The sequence below is a fragment of the Malaclemys terrapin genome, chromosome 12 (genome assembly GCF_027887155.1).
Source record: "Malaclemys terrapin pileata isolate rMalTer1 chromosome 12, rMalTer1.hap1, whole genome shotgun sequence".
Lineage (NCBI taxonomy): Eukaryota > Metazoa > Chordata > Testudines > Emydidae > Malaclemys > Malaclemys terrapin.
In genome coordinates, this window is record NC_071516.1 from 23,880,378 (window position 1) to 23,899,205 (window position 18,828).

Sequence of the window (18,828 nt, forward strand, 5' to 3'; positions counted from 1 at the left end):
AATTTGTGCATGAAGACTTGGTCATATAAAATTCAATCATTGCCCGGCTGCAGGGCACATGTCAATCAATTGTACTTTGTATTGCTATAGAACAGACACACTGGCAGTGTGGAGCAGATTGGAGAAAGGATGGGGAACGTGTCCTCACCATTTCAATGGTGCGGGGAGGGAGTGTCGGGAGAGGAAATAAAGACATTTTGAGTGATTTCTTCCCATTCATCTCTTTACAAGTTCCATGGACCAAGACGCTCAAAGGAAAAGTGAATGAGCGGAGGAAAGGGCTTCCACCGACCTGGAACTTGTGAAAGTTGGGTTCAAATTCTCATTCTCCTCCAAACTTCCTGTGTGACTTGGAACAAGTTATTTATGCACAGCACTTACTACAATAGGGTCCTGATCTTGGTTTCAGCCTTTGGCTGCTACTGTAATACAAACAATATGGATCTGTCAATAAACTGCCTATCGGGCTTCTTTAACTTTTAAAACAATTCTCTGAAAAGGTGGTATTACTGAAACATAGTAAACAATGTTTTTAACCATAAAGTCTGGATGTCTTTAATGAAACACTGTCAAGTTTGGCAAAATGAAGGTTTTTTTTTTTAATTCTTTTTAAATTCTAAAGCATGAGACCAATAAAAATGTAACCTATTGAAAAATTCCAATGAGCATAACTATTCTTAAATGAACAAATGTTCCCTTGCAGCACTAATGAACCTAAAAGTGAAACTGCCATCATGGAGTGTTTTCTTTAAAATGAGGAAAATGCAGAAAGTACATAACCTAAGCAATAACAAGAAAATTGGAGTTTTAAAATTTTCCTACTTAATCTAAAACTGCATTAGTGCTGGACAAATATGCCTGACAATATCTGTCATGGTCTCTGTAAAAACATTTTCTAAATTATGTGGAAGTTTTGCATTTATTCAGCTACAACTGTACATAGACAATCACTACAATTATTTAAACATCCACTTTACTTGCTTCATGTAGGGGTTCTGCAGCCTCAGAATAGTGGCATGACAAGTAGAATCACAGTCTACTGTGACCTTAAGCAGGTCTTTACTAAGGAAAATAGCTGTAGCTATAGGCAAACAGGTTTCCACCCAACTTGACTTCTAGCTTTGTCTTCCTTGCTTACTAAGCACCACACACTGTTTTGAGCTCTGTGCAGCTGATAGTGGCCAAATAATATGTGGCAAGTAAACAATCATTACAAGGAGGAAGAGTTGGAGGTGAAGTTTGAGCGAGAGGGGGTGGCTGCATCTCTTATTGTGCAAAGAGGTATGGTAATAGGAGAAGAGATGGCCTGGGAGAGAGAGAGAGAAAAGTACTGTCTACTTCTCAGGGAACTCCCCATCTCTTTTCCTCATTTAAAGCCAGGCTCTGGGCCAAGGAGCTCCTCTTCCCCTAGATGCTGCTGCTACGGCTCCTCTTGCTGCTTTTCATCCTCCCATTACTGCTCTTAGGGCAGATGCTGCTCCCTCTCGGGTTGGGAGGCTTTCCCCATCAGCCTCTCCAGTTTCTGTGGTGCTGAGGTGTCTACTCTATCCTCATCAGGAAGGTGGCTCACCTGCCTCTCACAGTAGTTCTGGCCCCCACCCCCCAGCATCTACCTATCTGTTAAAGCCATGAATTTGGAAACTAAATTATGGGGTGTCTTAATTTGCACATACATATGCATGCACTTCACTTACATAAAGCATGCTAGCAAATCCTTTAGTTCCTTGTTCCTCCTCCCTCCCAAAACCCCACTACTTCTGCCCTTGAATCTAGCCCCCATTCCACTCCCAGTACTCTTTGAACTGGCTCCCCCAGGGACCCTCCCCCACAACCACCTCCCCTATCTCTGTTCCCCATGTTCTCCCTTCCGATTCTCCCCTTTGCTTTATGTACACCTTTGAGTTCCAAGTCAAGGGCAGCGTACCATTCTCCTGGATCCAGCGAAGGGATAATCATAGCCCGGTGTGCCATGCAGAACTTCATCTCCTTGAGCTATTTGTTGAGGGTCTGAAGGTGGAGGGTGAGTCTGAGACCTGCCCTGGCTTTGGTATCTGAAAGTATCAGGAATAAAACTTGCACCAACTAGCGGAAAGGGATATGGGGGATTCTGCCAATGAGTTACATTTGCAAATATTCCCTGCCTGCCTTTTTGCCATCTTGCTTTGTAGCAGTGGAGGGCTCTCTGCTTCACTCCCACTGCGAAGCCTTCTTCAATGAGGGCAGGATTTTCCCCTTCCTGTGCCCACAGCTTCTAATATGAGTCCTCATGTAATTGTGCAGAAGCCTTTTAAACCCTAGATCCAGTATGTGACTCTCTCAGCCACCTTCCCTGAGTTCCTTACTATACCCTGGGTCAGTTATGTCCTTTGAGTTGTTTAAAAGGTCACTGGTATCAATTCAATTGTTCGCTCCCTTTGTTCTCTTTTGGGATGGGGCAAAAAAGGACGGATCATTTCGAGCTGTGCTCACCTGGGAAGATCCGGTACAATTAGCTAAAGCTATTGCATTAATGTATGTTGTTAATCCAGGTCCCTGGCTAAATGTCTGCAACCCTCCCAGAGAGGTGGCATGCAAGTGAGTGGGGGTGAGGAGGGAGGCTATATAGAAATGTCACTACTGATGCAATTCTACCCCCTACTGGTTACCCATGGAGTGGTACAGCCTCTTGGCTGCTTGCCTGAGTATTTGATTAAAAGAGCTGTGTCAGAATAAAGAGAAAACAGGTTGTTCAGTAGGGGGAAAACAGAGAGGGGGATAAAGGACCTGGGGAGGGGGTAAGGCTGAACAATTAACAGCATTCTTAGAATCAGCGTGGAAGCAGAGCTCTACTGAACCTGGAGCGTTTTGACTAAATGCGCACACACAGGCACCACAAAGCAAAACACTGGAGTTTCCTTGGAAAGTTCAGTGACCGTCCAAAAGAATCTCCTGTCGCGTTCGTGATAAAACAGTCACTTCATGCCGGGCGAGACTCATCGCTTTCATTTGCTTTGCCAAGCCGATGGAGGGTTAATAGCCACATGTCTTTTAGGTCTCGTCTCCGCCGATGCAGGATATCGGGAATGGGGGCGGGGGAGGGACCGCCTACTTTTTTCATTTAAAAACATGAAAAGAGACGGGGGAGGTAATTTGCAGAGTCATGTGGCAGCAGAGTCACCGTTTTAATTGCGTGTGTGTGTGTGTAAAGCTCGTGTGTGCAGCAGTACGTGGTGTGATTAGGGATTTAGCAGCCAAGTCTATCCCAAGTTAAGTGAATAATGATGAAAATTACTATTTGCAGCTGAAAATGCCTGTGAGGCATTCATAAGAGCTGATCGAATAATGGACCCCCTGAAACCTGCAGTTTTGCTCGCTGCTCTCGTCCTAGCAGGGGGTCTCTTCTTCACTTCCCATCTCAGGGCTGGCTTCACGGTTAACCACAGTCCCAGTTCTTTTGCTCATGGGAGATATTTTGCATTGACCCCCCAGAAACAATGCACGAGCTGGAAACCTAATTTGCTTGCAACATGTTGTCCCTAAGTCCCTGCAAATAGGACACAGCTGAGCAGCAAAATGGATCAAACAGTTTGATACTGGAAAATACCCTCCGATTTCTCCTGCCCTGTATTTATTGTTGTCAATTCCTAACCCCGGCTTGGTGCAGGAGTTTTGCTGTCCCTTCGGTGCAGAAGGTTCTTAATTACACTGATTTCCCTGTGGGCAACCCTCTATCAGAACCAAAGCCAGGAGTGCAGAATGGGTGTCGCTAGCCGAGGTCAGTTGAAGTCTGTTTAGTGACGGTGTGGAGATGTCTGAGAAAAGGAGAGGAAAAGGCAGGCGTTAGGACTCAGGGGAAATCTCTCGTCTCTGTCTCTCTCCCCCTCCCCCTGCTCTCCCTCCCCCTTCTTCAATCAGTTTGTGCTACTCATCAGATCAGGATAGCAGCTTCAGCGTGGAGATACATCTCCAACTCTCTGATGTACCAATGCAGGGGATATTTGCCAGGCACACAGAGAGACAGCTGCACTGCTACAGCGGGAAGGGAATGTGAACTCAAATAAAGAATGAACCGGATTGCCACTATTGTCTTTCTGGTGCAGCTGTTGCAAAAAGCAGAGGGGCAGGTCTTCCCAGGTGAGTTCATCCATTCTTCACTCGTTCTATAGGCAGCCCTCGCGCAGGCTTTCAACTTAACCGGGGGCAGAGAGTGAGCCAGCGATAAGGGGGTGGCAATATACTGCGATGTGTCTGTTGGGGGCTGGATTGTATATGGATATTCTGTCCGGGTTAAGTTTGCCTTTTTGCGGTGATTTGCTTGCTTTACTCTTCGTGTGCCTCTTTTCGGTGTGGTGGGTTATTACAAAAGCCAGAAGAGAGCTGAATGCAATGTACTGAATTATGTGGGATCTGCCCTTCCCTTTCTTCTACCCTTTTCCACCTCGAGCTTTTTTTTCTGAAGGATCATGGGCTGGAAAGAATAGATTCGTCTCTTCAAAGCCCAGTGGATGGCAAGGAAAAGAGCAATCTTATTAAAAGTCCTTTCGAATGATGTTTGTCTTCAAAAAAAGTCATAATAGCGCCTCAGCACTAACTCCCTTTTTAAAGGGTTTATTTTGTTTGCTTGCCTCCGCAGGAGATGTGGGTTTTATATACATATATATTTTCTCTCTCTCGGGGAGGGGTATGTTTCTTTAAAAGTTGTGGCTGGTGTGAAATGAAAGCATCCCTTTCATGCTTGGAGTCAAGACAGTTGAGTCCTTTTTATAGTAAACAGTTGTTCTGAATCAAAGGCAGGGGTGAGCCTTGGGGAAAATGTGCCCCCTCGCTGTAAGCCATTATACGGTACCTTTAAACCAAAGGCGGGCAACACTTTTTAGAAGTTCAGTGGCAGCTTTGCTCCTTGCCCTCCGGGGATCCCAGAGTTTGGATAACTTTCTCTGGCTGGCTGAGATGCTTCGACTTCTTCTTTCACACTTGTCAAGGATGTCGGTTATTTTAATCTGTAGGGAGACTGTTTTAGAGCAGAGACTGTGTGTAGCCTAATAGAAGCTATCCCCCCTCCCTCCCCCACGCCAGTTCCTTAGGTATATCTGGAATTCCTTCAAGATGATTTTTCTGCCTCTTTCTCCATTTTTCAGGTGGATCAAAAGGGGGAGAGTGGGAGTGATTTCTGCTTTCCCTGGTGGTGTGGAATCAATTTTCTTTTGCTTCAGTTAGCAAATGTTTAAAACAAACACACACACCCTGCCCCTCACCCTGTATTTAATGTTTAAGATGAGTAAAGACAACTTCCCTGCTCCTAATTGTCTTTGTGGACTGGAGATGATAAATCTCACCCGTTGAGGCTTGGCTATTTGCATTCCAACCCTTCAGCAGGACGTTGGGGTTTAGTGCTTCTTACATGGTGAGGAATTAAGATGCTAAGAGAGATCAAATGACTTTTATCCGGTTTCTTTAAGATATAAATATTGGGCAGCTCAGCAAAGGGGGCCGATGCAATCAGACCCATGTTGTAAAGCTGAAAGAATATTTTTTTTCACTGTGAAATCGTTTTAAAGAAAGTTTGGCGTGAGGCTGTGTGAGTCGGTAGAAGAGCTCCTATTCAGCTCTGAGAGGTACAGGCTCAAATCAATCCGATGCTGTTTAATAACATAAATGTATATTTAGAATGCTAGGCAACGGCACATGTTATCAGATTTATTAAAAACCACTGGGAAATGTAACCTTGCTAAATAGCTCCTTTCATGAGTAAAATGGAGCTTATGGTATTTTTTATTACCCATTTTTAATGACTGTTCTGAATGTGAGGTCAGGATATATAGGATCGGGGTTGACCTAAACTGGGGCTAGACCCGAGTTTCATTCCCCTCATTCCCCTTCGATGAATCACTTAGCTCGCATGCTTAGAAAAAAAAAATCCGTCTTTAAGTAAAATTGCAAACTTTTTCGTGGAAGGGAGACGTAGGTATTGGAGCGAATAAATGATACCATAAAAGGCGCAGAGCAAATGCAAGTGCACTGAAAGCAAATGGCTAATCCTTTCCAAACCAGGATGGAAATATTCCATTATCATTGTTAGCTAAGTGGGGAAGCTCGTGTTTGATCTGCCTGATTGTTAATGTCAACTTTCACCTCCCACTTTAATGCCTGCCTTGCTATTCAGAATGAGAAAATGATCTTATTTATACATATAAATATGACTGCCGAGCCACTTCCATGAATGAGGTTATATGGAAAGTGTTGCCTCTTTTTTGATTACATTTAACGGCTGAGTTCTTAATGCCCTGTAACCAATTTGCACAGCTAATATTTTGACAATAAAAGCAAATGTGCAGAATGTCCACGCACCCTGCCCCTCTGTTGGATTTCAATTAAGGATCCAGTTGTGTGAAAGATTCCGTCTGTTGTATCCAATGCACTTTTGCTGTCTTCCATCAGATGGCGCTGTCTTCATAACTATTCGGATGCAAATACCTCTTGACTACTTGCTGATGGAACGATTTTTTAAATGCTTAATGTGTTTATTCAGCAGCCTTTTGTTAAACAGTCTGAAAAGTCATTGTGCAAGAAATGGGCTGCTTTGGTTTGTTTTTCTGTATGGTAACACATGTAAAAAGGGGGAGGCCAAGAGTTCAGTGTTCAAGGCAAAACAACACTGAATCCCTTCCTGTCCTGCCCACTTACTTTCCAATGCTGCTGCATCATAAAACTTGGTATCAGAAATACTGGTGGAAATATAACAAATGGTTACTGGTTTCCTGCTTGTACCACTTGTTTGATACTGGGGGACCTTTTTAATCCCTTTGTTGGCCCTTCTCCTTAATACAACTGTTGGGTTGCGCTATTTGTAACATTTTTCCTCCTCTTCTCTCACCAATTATTTTTAGTTGCACACAATTTCAAACACATCTTTTTATTTATAACACTGCAGATCTGCTCTTGAGGATTTAAACTCTCTTCTTGCTATAGGTTCCAAATCTAATTAATCCTAGTGAAAAGTAGGTAGAATACACAGCAGTAAAATCCCAAGTGTATCTAGCAACTGCTGATCCTCATTTCAGAAGATAAGGGACTTTCCTTATGGGGAAATACTTTTCCTTAAAATACCTGTATGTGCACGGCACATTTTCTTCTTCTTTTGACATATGGAATTATCCCTACAACTGTCTTGTGCTCCTTGATACACTCTTCTTATTGCGTGTGGAAACCCTGCAGATTTACAACCTTGAAATAACATTCAGGAGAAAACTGGGACAGTAGGTTGCATGGGGATTGTTCCCCTGAACACAATGGCCACATCAGTTTGACGCTATTGTTGACGCTTGATGGCAATCTTGATTATATCACAGATGTCCTACCTTTTACCCTGCTTTGCTATAGTGGAGCTCTTGAGCATTTGGACATGTATGAGGTGGATGTTTGCAAAGATTGATGTCAGATCATAAAACCAAAACAACAAATGATGTATTAGAACATGGTGTATGTGGGGAAAGTGAAAAGGGGGGAGGCTGGAGAGAGAGATTTAGGGGTGATTAATTCATTTACTAGCAGATATGTAAGCAGATTAGTAAATTGGCAGCGAAAAATGGATTTTACAGCATAAACTACTCTATGTGGCAACTGTTAACAATGTAGCCATTTAACTCACTAATCACTTCCCACTCCCTCTGGGGAACTGTTAGCAGCACAGTTCAACTTTATTTTCCTTCCTGCTGGCTTGATTTCCCTCCCCCCCCCCCCAATAAATGAACAATTAATATTAAACAAGGTGCTTTTTCCACAGCCACAATAAAAAGTCTTTGTGTGGTAAAACCCAGCTAGTTCTCAACCTCCAGGTCAGAACCCATTGTTTCTTTTGCAAATGACCAACATCATCTACGCCCCACTCCAGCCTGTTTCTTTCATTTTAAATTCTAATTGTGGAATCCTGCAGTGTCCTCCCTGTATAGTCCTAAATCCCTACAGTTTACAGTAATGTTATGGGAATGGTTTTGGACGATTACTATAGAATACTGTAGTATCTTCTTTAAATAAGGCATTGCGATCTGCTACTCCCAAAACAATGGTGGTGCCAGAGATGTAGATATGAGGCTTTGTGGAATTTATAGAATGGGGTTGGGACAAGAATTGTTTCTTATGGGAAAAAATATTCATGTTGTGTATAAAACCTGTTAACTAAAGAGAAGAAAGGAATATAAATCGATCTGTTCAGTCTACTTAGCCTTTAAGGATTAATTCCTAGATCAGTGTCTCTTCATAATTTTTTCTGTATTGTCTTTCAATGCTCATTATTATTATTTTATTATTTATTATAATTATTAGGAGTGTAATGAGCTGTTCTGACTGGTATCTGCTTTGCTGCTGTGGTTATTTTATTATCTCATTAATAAAGAGATAATAAAAAGAACAATCTGTGAGTGTTGCTTTTGGGCTGAATGGGATGCACTGAATATAGGGAAGAGTGTGGTTTTATATGGCTTTGGATACTGATGTTTGAATATTTTAACCCTAGGGGCTAAGTAAACACCTTTAACTCTGTTTGAAGTCAGCATCACTTGGCATTTCTGAATATCGGGCGAGAGGTGTCTAAAAGCAAGCACCCAAGATTTGAGGTGATTTGAATTAATTATCTCTGGGCTTATTCACTCATCTGAAAAATAAGAATAATACTTGTCTATGATACTCCAGAGAGAGGTGTTCTGAGATCTGATCAATATTGCAATGCCTTCTGTGATCTGTGGCTGAAAGGAGGTTAGGGAGTGTGTATGCTTATGCAAAGTATTTGTACTATCTATAATAGGAAGCAAGGTGATGCATTTCCCTGTAATTCTTTGGATGCCAGCAGCTCCAAAACTGCTGCCTCAACTTTCTGTAATCAAGTGGTTTGAAATCCAGCATGTCAGCATAACTGCAGAGGAGGACTTTCTTACTGAAAATCTGAAGAGGGCCAGGTTCTCAGCCCATGGAAGTCCACACACAACGGAAAGTCTGGTCTGGATTGCCCAATGTGAGATTCCCTTCAGACTTTTAATGCTGGCTTGGAAGTTGTGAGTTTCACCTCTGTGAAGTGTACAGCTCTTACATTGAATATGTTTGGCATTAGCCAGCCTTCAGTTGTAATTCTGGAGTAGACTGCATTGTGTCCTGATTTTACTGTACATCACTGGCTCATTTAAACTGGAGGACTTGAACCACAGAATTCCTTTTCCCATTGAAACATTCTTCTCCTCCAGTTCTATAGCCTTTGCTAAACTTCCCCTGTGGTAGCTTCTGACAGCACATCCCATCACCATTTAAACTCTACCTGGTTGGCACCTGCTGCTTTCAAGAAGATGTTACTTTTCCGTTTATGTGTCCTTGGCCTTTCTGGATATAGGCCTTCATTTTCTAAATGCCATTCACCCTCCACCTCCTGGGTCACTCCCTTGAAACATTGTAGAGCCCATACTCTCGCTGGTGAAGATTTACATACGTGGTGAATGGGTCTGTGCCCATGAGTAAGGGCATCAGAATCTGTCCCTGTGTCAGGGTGTAATTGTATATGTGGTGTAATTCTATGATAAACTGCTGCTGTTCATTATTGCAAAATCTCAAGATTGTTTCTTCATGGTAGTGAGACAATTCCTCTGTCTTAATCAGACCATACATCTTTTAATCAGCCCCGCTTGTTTTTTAATGTCTGATCAATGCATGCCATCTATCATATTGTTGTTCTGAAATACCAGATAGACTATGGTCTGGCTCTCGGAGCATTATGCGTTTTAGAAGAGAGATTATGCTGAATCAGTTAAGGTATTTAAAGTCTTTTTGAAGATGTGAGGGACTAAATAAGTAAAGTGTTATTTATTATCTAGCATAGCACTGGGGAACCAGAAAAGCGAGGGCAGCATAGACCTTATGCACCTGTGAGGTGGGCTTAGCAAGCAGAGAGGCAGAAAACCCCAGTGAGCACGAGCTGTTTGACACTCAGTCTCCTCTGTGTTTCTCTTTCTTTCTTAATTAGTCCCTATAAACTAATTCAGGGCCAGCCACTTGATTTCTTGTTTCCTGCTGGGACTGTGGGCTTGGGACTTCAAGTAGAATCCAAATGAATTCTGTTTCACAGTTCAGAATGGTGCAGTGGTTATAAAATGACTGAGCTTCTGAGCTAGTGCATGGATTATAAGGAGGTAGAGCCTGGCTCTATCCCTTGGTATTTTGAGTTCCATCTTCCAGAAAGGCTGTGGAATTGGATGACTGATGATGTGTGTGGCATGCACAGTCCAATGAGGCTGCCTGAACAGCCTACAGTTCCTGGCTGAATAAAGATGTTCGCAGAAGTTACTTTGAACGTTCTCTTTATGAAAAGTATCCCATGCTTTGTACTTTGCTGTCAGACGAAACTTCTTCAGATCTGACGTTACAAAGGAAACAGTGGAGTTTACCGTGGTTGCTTCTCATTCACAGCCTTGTCATGATCTTGGATTCACGCCAAGATAGTGACGGTATGTAAAATCTCAGGGAAGAGCTCCTGGCTGCAAGCAGGGCCGGCTCCAGCATTTCTGCCACCCCAAGCAAAAAAAAAAAAAAAAAAAAAAAAAAAAAGCCATGATTGGAATCGCGATCGGCGGCAGCAATTGGGGGGGGGGGGGAGAGGGGGGAAAGCCGCGGCAGCAGTTCAGCGGCAGGTCCTTCGTTCCTAGAGGGAGTGAGTGACCTGCCGCCCCCGAATTGCCGCAGGTGCCGCCCCTCTCCCTTGGCCGCCCCAAGCACCTGCTTGTTAAGCTGGTGCCTGGAGCCGGCCCTGGCTGCAAGTGAGTTGGCTGCAACTGATGCTTTTAAAGATGTACATGGAACAAAGGCAAATTGCTAGCCTGCCTGCCCTCCATAATGTTGTAAAGCAAAGCTTACTGTAGTGTTATCTTGGGCTCTGATCCTTCTCTCCTCTCCCTGAAGTCAGTGGGGAGGAAAATTCCATTAATTTCAAGGGGAGCAGGCCTCTTTGGATATGTCTGCTGGAATTTCATGCTTTTGACTCTTGCAATCCCACAGGGTTAGGATTTGTTATTTAATTGCCCCATGTAACAATTCACCAGAATTAAAGCCAGGCGCTCTGGTAATGCCAGCAGAAGACCCACAGATGTGCAAACGGGGCAACTATATTTTGCACATTCATGTTCAGGGTTGTCTCTTATTAGTCAAAGCGGTGGCGTTAACGTTTTTTTTCTTAAAGGAAACGATGAAAGGGGTGAGTTCTCATAGGGAGCGTGTGAATGGTTGAGTCACCTAGTGGAGGCAAGAGGAGAAGGGATTGAAGAAACTGACATCCCGTAGACATACGTTGGATTGGAATCACAGCAGCATTTACTATGTGAGCAAAGAGAACGTTCCCATTAGCCAGATGGGAAACTGTTCTCCATGACACTTCATTTCTTCAGGACACGGATTTTCTGTCAACATTCACCCACTTACTTGGTAACAGCATAGAGTTTATTTTGTGTTTCCAATATGGTTTGATGTGAATTAAATGCTTTGATAGGAGTAATTATTACTTTCAAAGTTGTTTTGGAGGCCCACTGATAGAGTGTCATGTACACCTGACACATCTGTGATTCAAAAAAATCACTTGCTTCTTACTTTGAATCAAGGTATACAACCATCACTAAAGCCTAAAATATGTTCTGTGGTTAGCACATTCAGATACCATCTAATCTAGCAAGTGGAGTTGTTACCTTCCTCTCAACACAGCATGTGTACATGCATATCCCCACCCCATCCACAATAAGTTAGTGCCCAAAAGTTTCCTTGCTGTGGGTTTTATTTTGTTGCTTAAGAACAATGGAGCACAAACATTACCTTCAACTGGCTATTTTTAGGTTTTGCATGAAAGACTTCCTGACTTATTCACTAGCCTCCTTTGATTTGGAGAGCCATACAAATCTATGGTTGGATCTAATGAGACCTACCTGCTTTGCTTGACAGGCTGAGTCAACAGACCAGCCTAGTATCTCCCCCCTCCCCCAGGTCCTAGAACGTGATACACTGTCACAAAATAATGACAGTACCATGTGATCGTTCCTCTCTTTTTACAGCAAGAGCTGAGTGAACATGCATAGCAAATAACTTATTTGGTATATATCTCCTCTTTTTCTGTGCATGAATTAGTCACAAACAGAATGTAGTTATCCGTATTTATTTAATTACCCCAGAGTCATTGCTGGGGCCCCATTGTGTTAGGGGCTGCACAAACATGTAAGAAGACCTAGTCTCTGCCTTGAATTGTGTATGACCTAAACATACATCAGAGACAAAATGCAGAAGAGGAAGGAGCAACGTACCAGAAAAGCAATCTCCATCTTCTTCCACATGGCAACTTGAAAAGCCACTATAAAGGTCAATATACAGGTTTGTCGTCCACTCTATGGCTTCCGGAGACATGGAATGAATCAAAGCCGTCCCTCTGAAGAAAGATCTTGGATGGCTGCAGTACTCTGGTTCGGCTATCTTCATTGACATATCAGCCTGTCTTTCATTTTCCATTTGTGCAGTAGGTAATTAGAATGCCCAGGTGAAGTTCTGATTTGGTTGGCTGTGATCTGTATCTTAGGTGGCATGGTAAAGCTAGGTGGTTGGTTTGTAGGATCTGTAATCAGGTCTTGATTCTTGACTCTATTTTCCCAGAGACTCCTACCATCACACATTTTCCCCTGTTAAGTGCTTCCGCACAACCAATGCCATCAATGTGGCAATTGAATGCTGATTGAAAGCTTTGCAGTCTAAAAGGCATCTCAAGCAAAGCAATAAGGGAGGTGCATTGAGGAGATAACTAATAGGAAAATGGAAGGAGCAAAGGATACTGAAGGTGGTGGGCTGGAAAGGAGCATAGAAGGCAGGGAGGATGAGGCTAGCAGCAGAGAGACTGAGGGAGGAATGGTCATACTGGGTTAGACCAATGGTCCATCTAGCCCTGTATCCTGTCTTGACAGTGGCCAATGCCAGATGCCCCAGAGGGAATGAACAGAACAAGAATCATCAAGTGATCCATCCCCTGTCGCCCATTTGCAGCTTCTGACAAACAAAGGCTACACTTCAGAGCATGATTTTGCATCCCTGCCCATCCTGCCTAATAGCCATTGATGGACCTATCCACCATAAACGTATCAAGTTCTTTTTTGAACCCTGCTATAGTCTTGGCCTTCAAGGGGAGTCAGAACAGACAGAAAATAATGTTCAGGGTTCAAACTGCAAAAAATGAATTGGATACTGTTCCTGGGGTCCAGGGATTTTGAGACTGACTTCTGCCTCTGCTTCTAGCTTATCTGCTATCCAAAATTACTTGATAAATGACAACTTTGAATAATTTTTTGACCTGTAGGCTGAAAGTCAAGCTGTGGTGATAACTTTGTATATACAGGTCACATCATACTATTTCTGCTCTCTAACTGGATGAGCTTATCTCTTGGAATCAGGTTTGCACTATGAATATTCGTGTTTACAGATTCATAATTCACTTTGCATGAACAGCCTTCATTATTTGCTAAAAAAGGGCTGCCAGCGAACTTGTTTGCTAGAATATTCATGACAAGCGAAGAAAAGAGCATCTCGAACACAGCCAAAGCGAATTTGCTGCTTGTTTTTGTTTTGGTGTTTGCTCAGCTCTGTTAATACTCCTATATTTACTCTGTAGTTGCGTGATCTTTATTTTCCAGTAATGATTAAGCAGGAGCATGTAAACAGCAAGGAGTTGATTCAGTATTTGCACTCTTTGAAATTTGGTATTATCCAGTTCCTTTCTGTACCCAAGTAGGTCATTGTAATAGTAGCAGAATTGAAAACCTCAATGGATCTTTCTGTTCTATTCTCTGAGGTCAATGCCATGCAGCCCAGGTGTGAGCATATAGCATTGGATGGCAGCCCAATAAAATTAAACATCTAGAAGGCACTCTACCTGTCACTGTGCTGAAGGGGACTCCTTTTTTCCTTCTCTCTAACCCCAGCCCCTGCAAAAAAGCAAAATATTAAGTTTGAGACAGACACTTTTGTTCCCTTCAGGCCTTGGCTAAACAAGGCATAATATTCTGATCAGAAACACCCATTGGTCAGTGACTTCTAGTTTTTTGCCCTCTGCCTCTATGTCCTGACTGCTTGTTGCCAGCACTGACTCATTCCCTTTAGGGGGAATGGATGCTGCTGAAGCAGCTCTAAGCCCATTGCTTGGGTCCAGCTTGTGAAAGCACAGAAGGTAAACAGACAGCAATAGTTGTTTTGCTTGCCAGAAATCCAGACACATTGCATATGACACACACACACACACACACACACACACACACACACACACACACACACACACCCCGAGTTATTGCCAGAGATGCTGTCTGCTTGGATGCTTCCTAGTTAAAATGGACCCAACGTTAAACTTTTGTGAAAACAAGCTTTTATAAAACCTAAGACCAATAGAAATATTTCCAGTAATGAAATAGTTTTCTTTTCACTGACATTTCCCCTGCAATGACTAAAATCAAAACATTACAGCACTAAGAATCTGCTCCTTATGGGAAAAAAAGACCTTGTAGAATCCAGTAGGAAAAGATAAGCTTTCCAATAGGTTTTATTTTAAGCTAGCCTGTAGCAAGTCTTGGCAGAATTTGATTTGTATTTTTTATAATTTTGATGGATAATATCAATGTTTATCGTTAAATATTTTTTAATTTTTATTTACATTTTCACAGTTGTGGGAAATTATGGGGGTCAGATAATTATTTAATTACCGTATATGTTGAGATTAAAAAAGTTAAGCCTTCATAATTGTTAAGACACAAATTGTCAATATCATATGTCAAAATCTACAAGGTAAATATCCTTAAATCAAACTCTAATCCATTCTCAAGCAGCATTTTTTCTTACTTTGCCTAGCTGTAAATTTTGATGATTATCACAAGAAATATTTTTCTTTGGGTTATGTATGAATGGTGAAATCATCATTTACCAACAAAAATCGAATCCTTCCAAGCATACTTATAGAACTTATTAAGCAATTTCATCCTGCTATGAAACCCTGTGCTGGCTCAAGAACTTACACAAATGACATTTCTTTGCATGTTGTTTCTACTACAGAAACTTACTAACTTTCTATGGAACCGTCTTGGGGTCACCACTACTAAACTCTGCAGGATTTAGTCCCATAAGGGGAACTTGAAACTGATTATAAATTGTGCAATTATTATTTAATATTTTTATATGTAATTATGTTGGAGCCCTATTGGGCTAGGCACTGTCTTAGAAAATGACAGTCCAAGTCTTAGAGTCCAAGCTGAAAGAGATGCTAAGAGTAATCTAAGTGCATAAATGATGACAAGTAGATTGGATTTTAGATTATTTAGAAAATAAGGTCTTACAAGTAACATACATAAAATAGAACTTTGTGTTTTACAACACCTGATTTTAAGCTGAAAATGTCTCTTTAAAGCAAATGTACCGTTTTGTTTTATTATTTTTTCCTGGTCAGTCTGACTCCTTAATGCCACTCTGTCAGCTTGTTGACTGGATTTTTCCTTCTTACTGGTTCAGGTTTTGAACACTCTGGTTTGGATTCTGTGATTTCTGTGTCTATTAACAACTGTCTCTCCTAAACTCCTTGCAAGGACTCAGATGGCATTCATATCTGGGGGTCACTGTGCATATTAGCAGAGGTCAGCACATGGTGGAAATCAGCAAAGGGGTTGTAAGGTCACAAATAAGGAAACATGCTGGCCCTACTGACACAGATTAACCCAAGAGCCTGAGAAAATAAGACCTTACGGAGGGGAGAGGGAAATACTCTGCATAATTAATTGCCCTTAAATGAACTTACAAAGCAAAAAATATCCCTCCTAAAAGAATGTGTTGGTTTTTTTAATATAGCATATTTACATATGTTTTATGTGTGTAGTAATATTCCTAGTCTGGAATTATGTGCACATTTAGTAGAACTACAAGTGTGAACAATGGGTACTGGGCTAGATGAACAATTGGTCTGACCCAGCATGGCCATTGTTATGTTCTTGTTCATTGATGCAGTTCTAGCAAATATACAAAATGTTTAGATGCATGCTTACAAACAATACTATGGGACACAGTATTGATGCTATTTGGAGGTTTGTCAGCATCTAAACAAGATCGCCCACTTTTTTTTGAGGTTTACATAAGTCAGATGCTGTCTGTGCTGATGAGAGGCACTGAAAGACTGGAGAAAAGCAAACATGGTACCAATTTTCAAAAATGAAAGAAGATTGATGCTGGCAATTAACATCCCATAAAGCTAACTTCTATCCTTAGCAGAATAAGTACTGAGAGGAAAAAAACATTAATTGCTTTATTGTGCAAGGTACCGAGTTCTGCTGTGAGACGCTGACTCTCAGCTCGGCTCTCACTGACTTCAATATAAGTTTCGGGTACTTGACACCTTGCAAGATTGAACCCCTTGAGAGTTTTAGCAATAAGCAGTGTGGGTTTTGAATAAATCTTGCAAGGCAAGCCTGATTGTACCTTTTACCAAAAAAAAAAAAAAAAAAAAGTGGACAAAGGGAGCACAGTAGGTGTATTTGGATTTTAGTGAAGAATTTGATTCTTTCCCCCATAATATTTTCAATTGTGTGAAGCTGTCTATCGGAATGCTGCAAGGAATACACATAGGTCCAGCTCCTATGTATCATCTTTGTTAATGCTTTGGAAAAAATAAACAGCATATTTCATGAATTTTGCCAGATACCTAATTGGGAGGGTTGCAAACACTGATGAGGATGGAGAAATAATAACAAGGTGCCTAGAGAGGTTAGAATCGTAGGCAGAAAATAACTAAATTAACTCCAGCTGGGGAAAAGGAAAGCTATTGTAATATATCCATGGGAAATAAACACACACTTGTATTCAATGTGTGGGTGGGAACCTGAAAGGTGTTAGTGCTGGGACTTGATGTGAGAGTGCACAGCAATTTAGACCTGACTATGCAATTCAATAAAAAAAGTTACAGACAAATGATTTAATTGTTGAATTCAGATCCATTCTACTCCCTCCCCCCCCCCGCTCGGCTATTGTTGCAGCAAATAGGTCCAGGTCCTATGCAAAAAGCAGCCTATACAGTTTTAAGCTGCATACCCAAGAGGGAAAAATAGTCGTCCTCTACATGGTGGTTGTGTCACTGCACCTGAAAACATTGCCTTCAGCACTGGGAACCACGTTACCATAGTGAAATTGACAAATTAGAAGCTCTGAGTATGTCAAAATGATCAGGGGGCTAGACTTGTGAGGAAAGCTTAAAAGAGCTAACTATGTTTAACCTGGCTAAGTAATAGCTGAGGGTGGGATGGAGGGTGGATAACTTGACAAATATTTGAAAGATCTGAACACCAAAGAGAGAGAGAGGAATTATTTAGTAGGCATACAGAGTGATGGGATAACATTAAACAAGGGAAAATTTAGGCTGAGCATCAGAAAAATCTTGACATTGAGGTGGATAAGGCTGATGTGGTGGCAACCCCATTGCTTGGGCCATTTAACTTCAGAGTGCTTGAAAGAGTAGAATATGTCATACAGGGAACAATTCTGCACTTATTGGGGAATTGGGCTGAAATATCTAATGGGTCTTTGTTTCTAACCTTATGCATCTCCAATAATACTAGCAGGCCCCAATGCTAACCTGTCTTTTAGTCATATGTTTGCATGCTCTATCTATGTCATTCTTCATATGTTGGCCCCCCAAAATAACAGCCACTCACCCTTCTTATTAAAAAAGCAAAACAAAATATAAATATAAAAGCATCCCTGCCTTCTTAATAATAACCCTGCAATAACAAACCAGCATGGGTGAACCATGAATAGAGAAGGCAAATTTAATGAAGAACTCTTCAGTGTCATTCTTATGATTAAGGGGGATTAGGAGCAGCAAGAAAACAAAATAGCATACAACAAATATGATGGTGAACTATACCTTACTGCTGTCATTTCAACTGTTTTTAATTCACCTGATCTGAAGTCCACAGAGGGGACAGTGGGAGTGTGTCCTTTGACATCAGTAGATTTTGCATCAGGGCAACAATTTCCTTTGTTTATCCACTCATGCAATATGTATCCTACATACACAGACTATGTTAAGAGAACATGTACACCCTTAATTCAGCCCCCTTGTGCATATGCATTATTACAATATCCTCTTAATTATATGAGTACATAGTATTTTTTCCCACAAGCCCCCTGCTTCATTCAGTGCATTGGATGGACCTACTGTAGAGATGAATCAGGGTTGTGTAGTGAAGGAGGCTATTGTCTGTAAGACCCATTTCATTTGTTGCAAAACTTGGAAGCTGTGTAGTGAATGTGGCGATGATGGCAGGAAGAGAATGGAGAGTCCTTGTGTGATGCCTGGCAAGTCACTTAAACTAAACTTTCCATGGGTGGTCACTAATGGTGCGTTCCTCATTTTCTGAGTGCCTGGTTTGATACCTTGGGAGCTGGTTTGCAGAAGTGATGAGCACTCACAGCTGTAAGTGAAGTCAGTGGGAGCTGGATTTCAACATATAAATGCTATTATAATGCAAAGTACTCTGAGGAAACCGAGGTACCTCAAATTGGGGGTCCAAAATTAGTGGACAGTTTTGACTTTCGTCTCTTTGTGCCTCAGTTCCCAGTCTGTAAAATGGGGATGGTAATGCCCCTCTCCTCGGAGGAGTGTCCTGCAAATAAATTAGTTAATGCCTGTGAAGCAAGCACCCAAGATAAACCCAGGAGGAAACGAATTATTCTGTCCTCAGAGCAGGGTTTGCAGTATATAAGGCATAGAATCCCACATTAAACAATGAGGATAAAATAGGATATTGAATAGCTGCTTTTTCAATG

General features: G+C 41.7%; 1 protein-coding gene across 4 annotated transcripts in view; it reads left to right on the top strand.

Moving 5' to 3' along the window:
- The first annotated feature begins 3,952 nt into the window (after positions 1 to 3,952).
- PTPRT (protein tyrosine phosphatase receptor type T) overlaps positions 3,953 to 18,828 on the top strand; it is a 699,175-nt gene continuing 684,299 nt past the window's right edge. For all 4 annotated transcript variants that reach the window (XM_054046511.1, XM_054046508.1, XM_054046510.1 and 1 more), the window contains exon 1: positions 3,953 to 4,113. In XM_054046511.1, the coding sequence (XP_053902486.1) occupies positions 4,044 to 4,113 (70 nt within the window). In that variant the 5' untranslated portion in view covers positions 3,953 to 4,043. The remainder of the gene's footprint in view (positions 4,114 to 18,828) is intronic.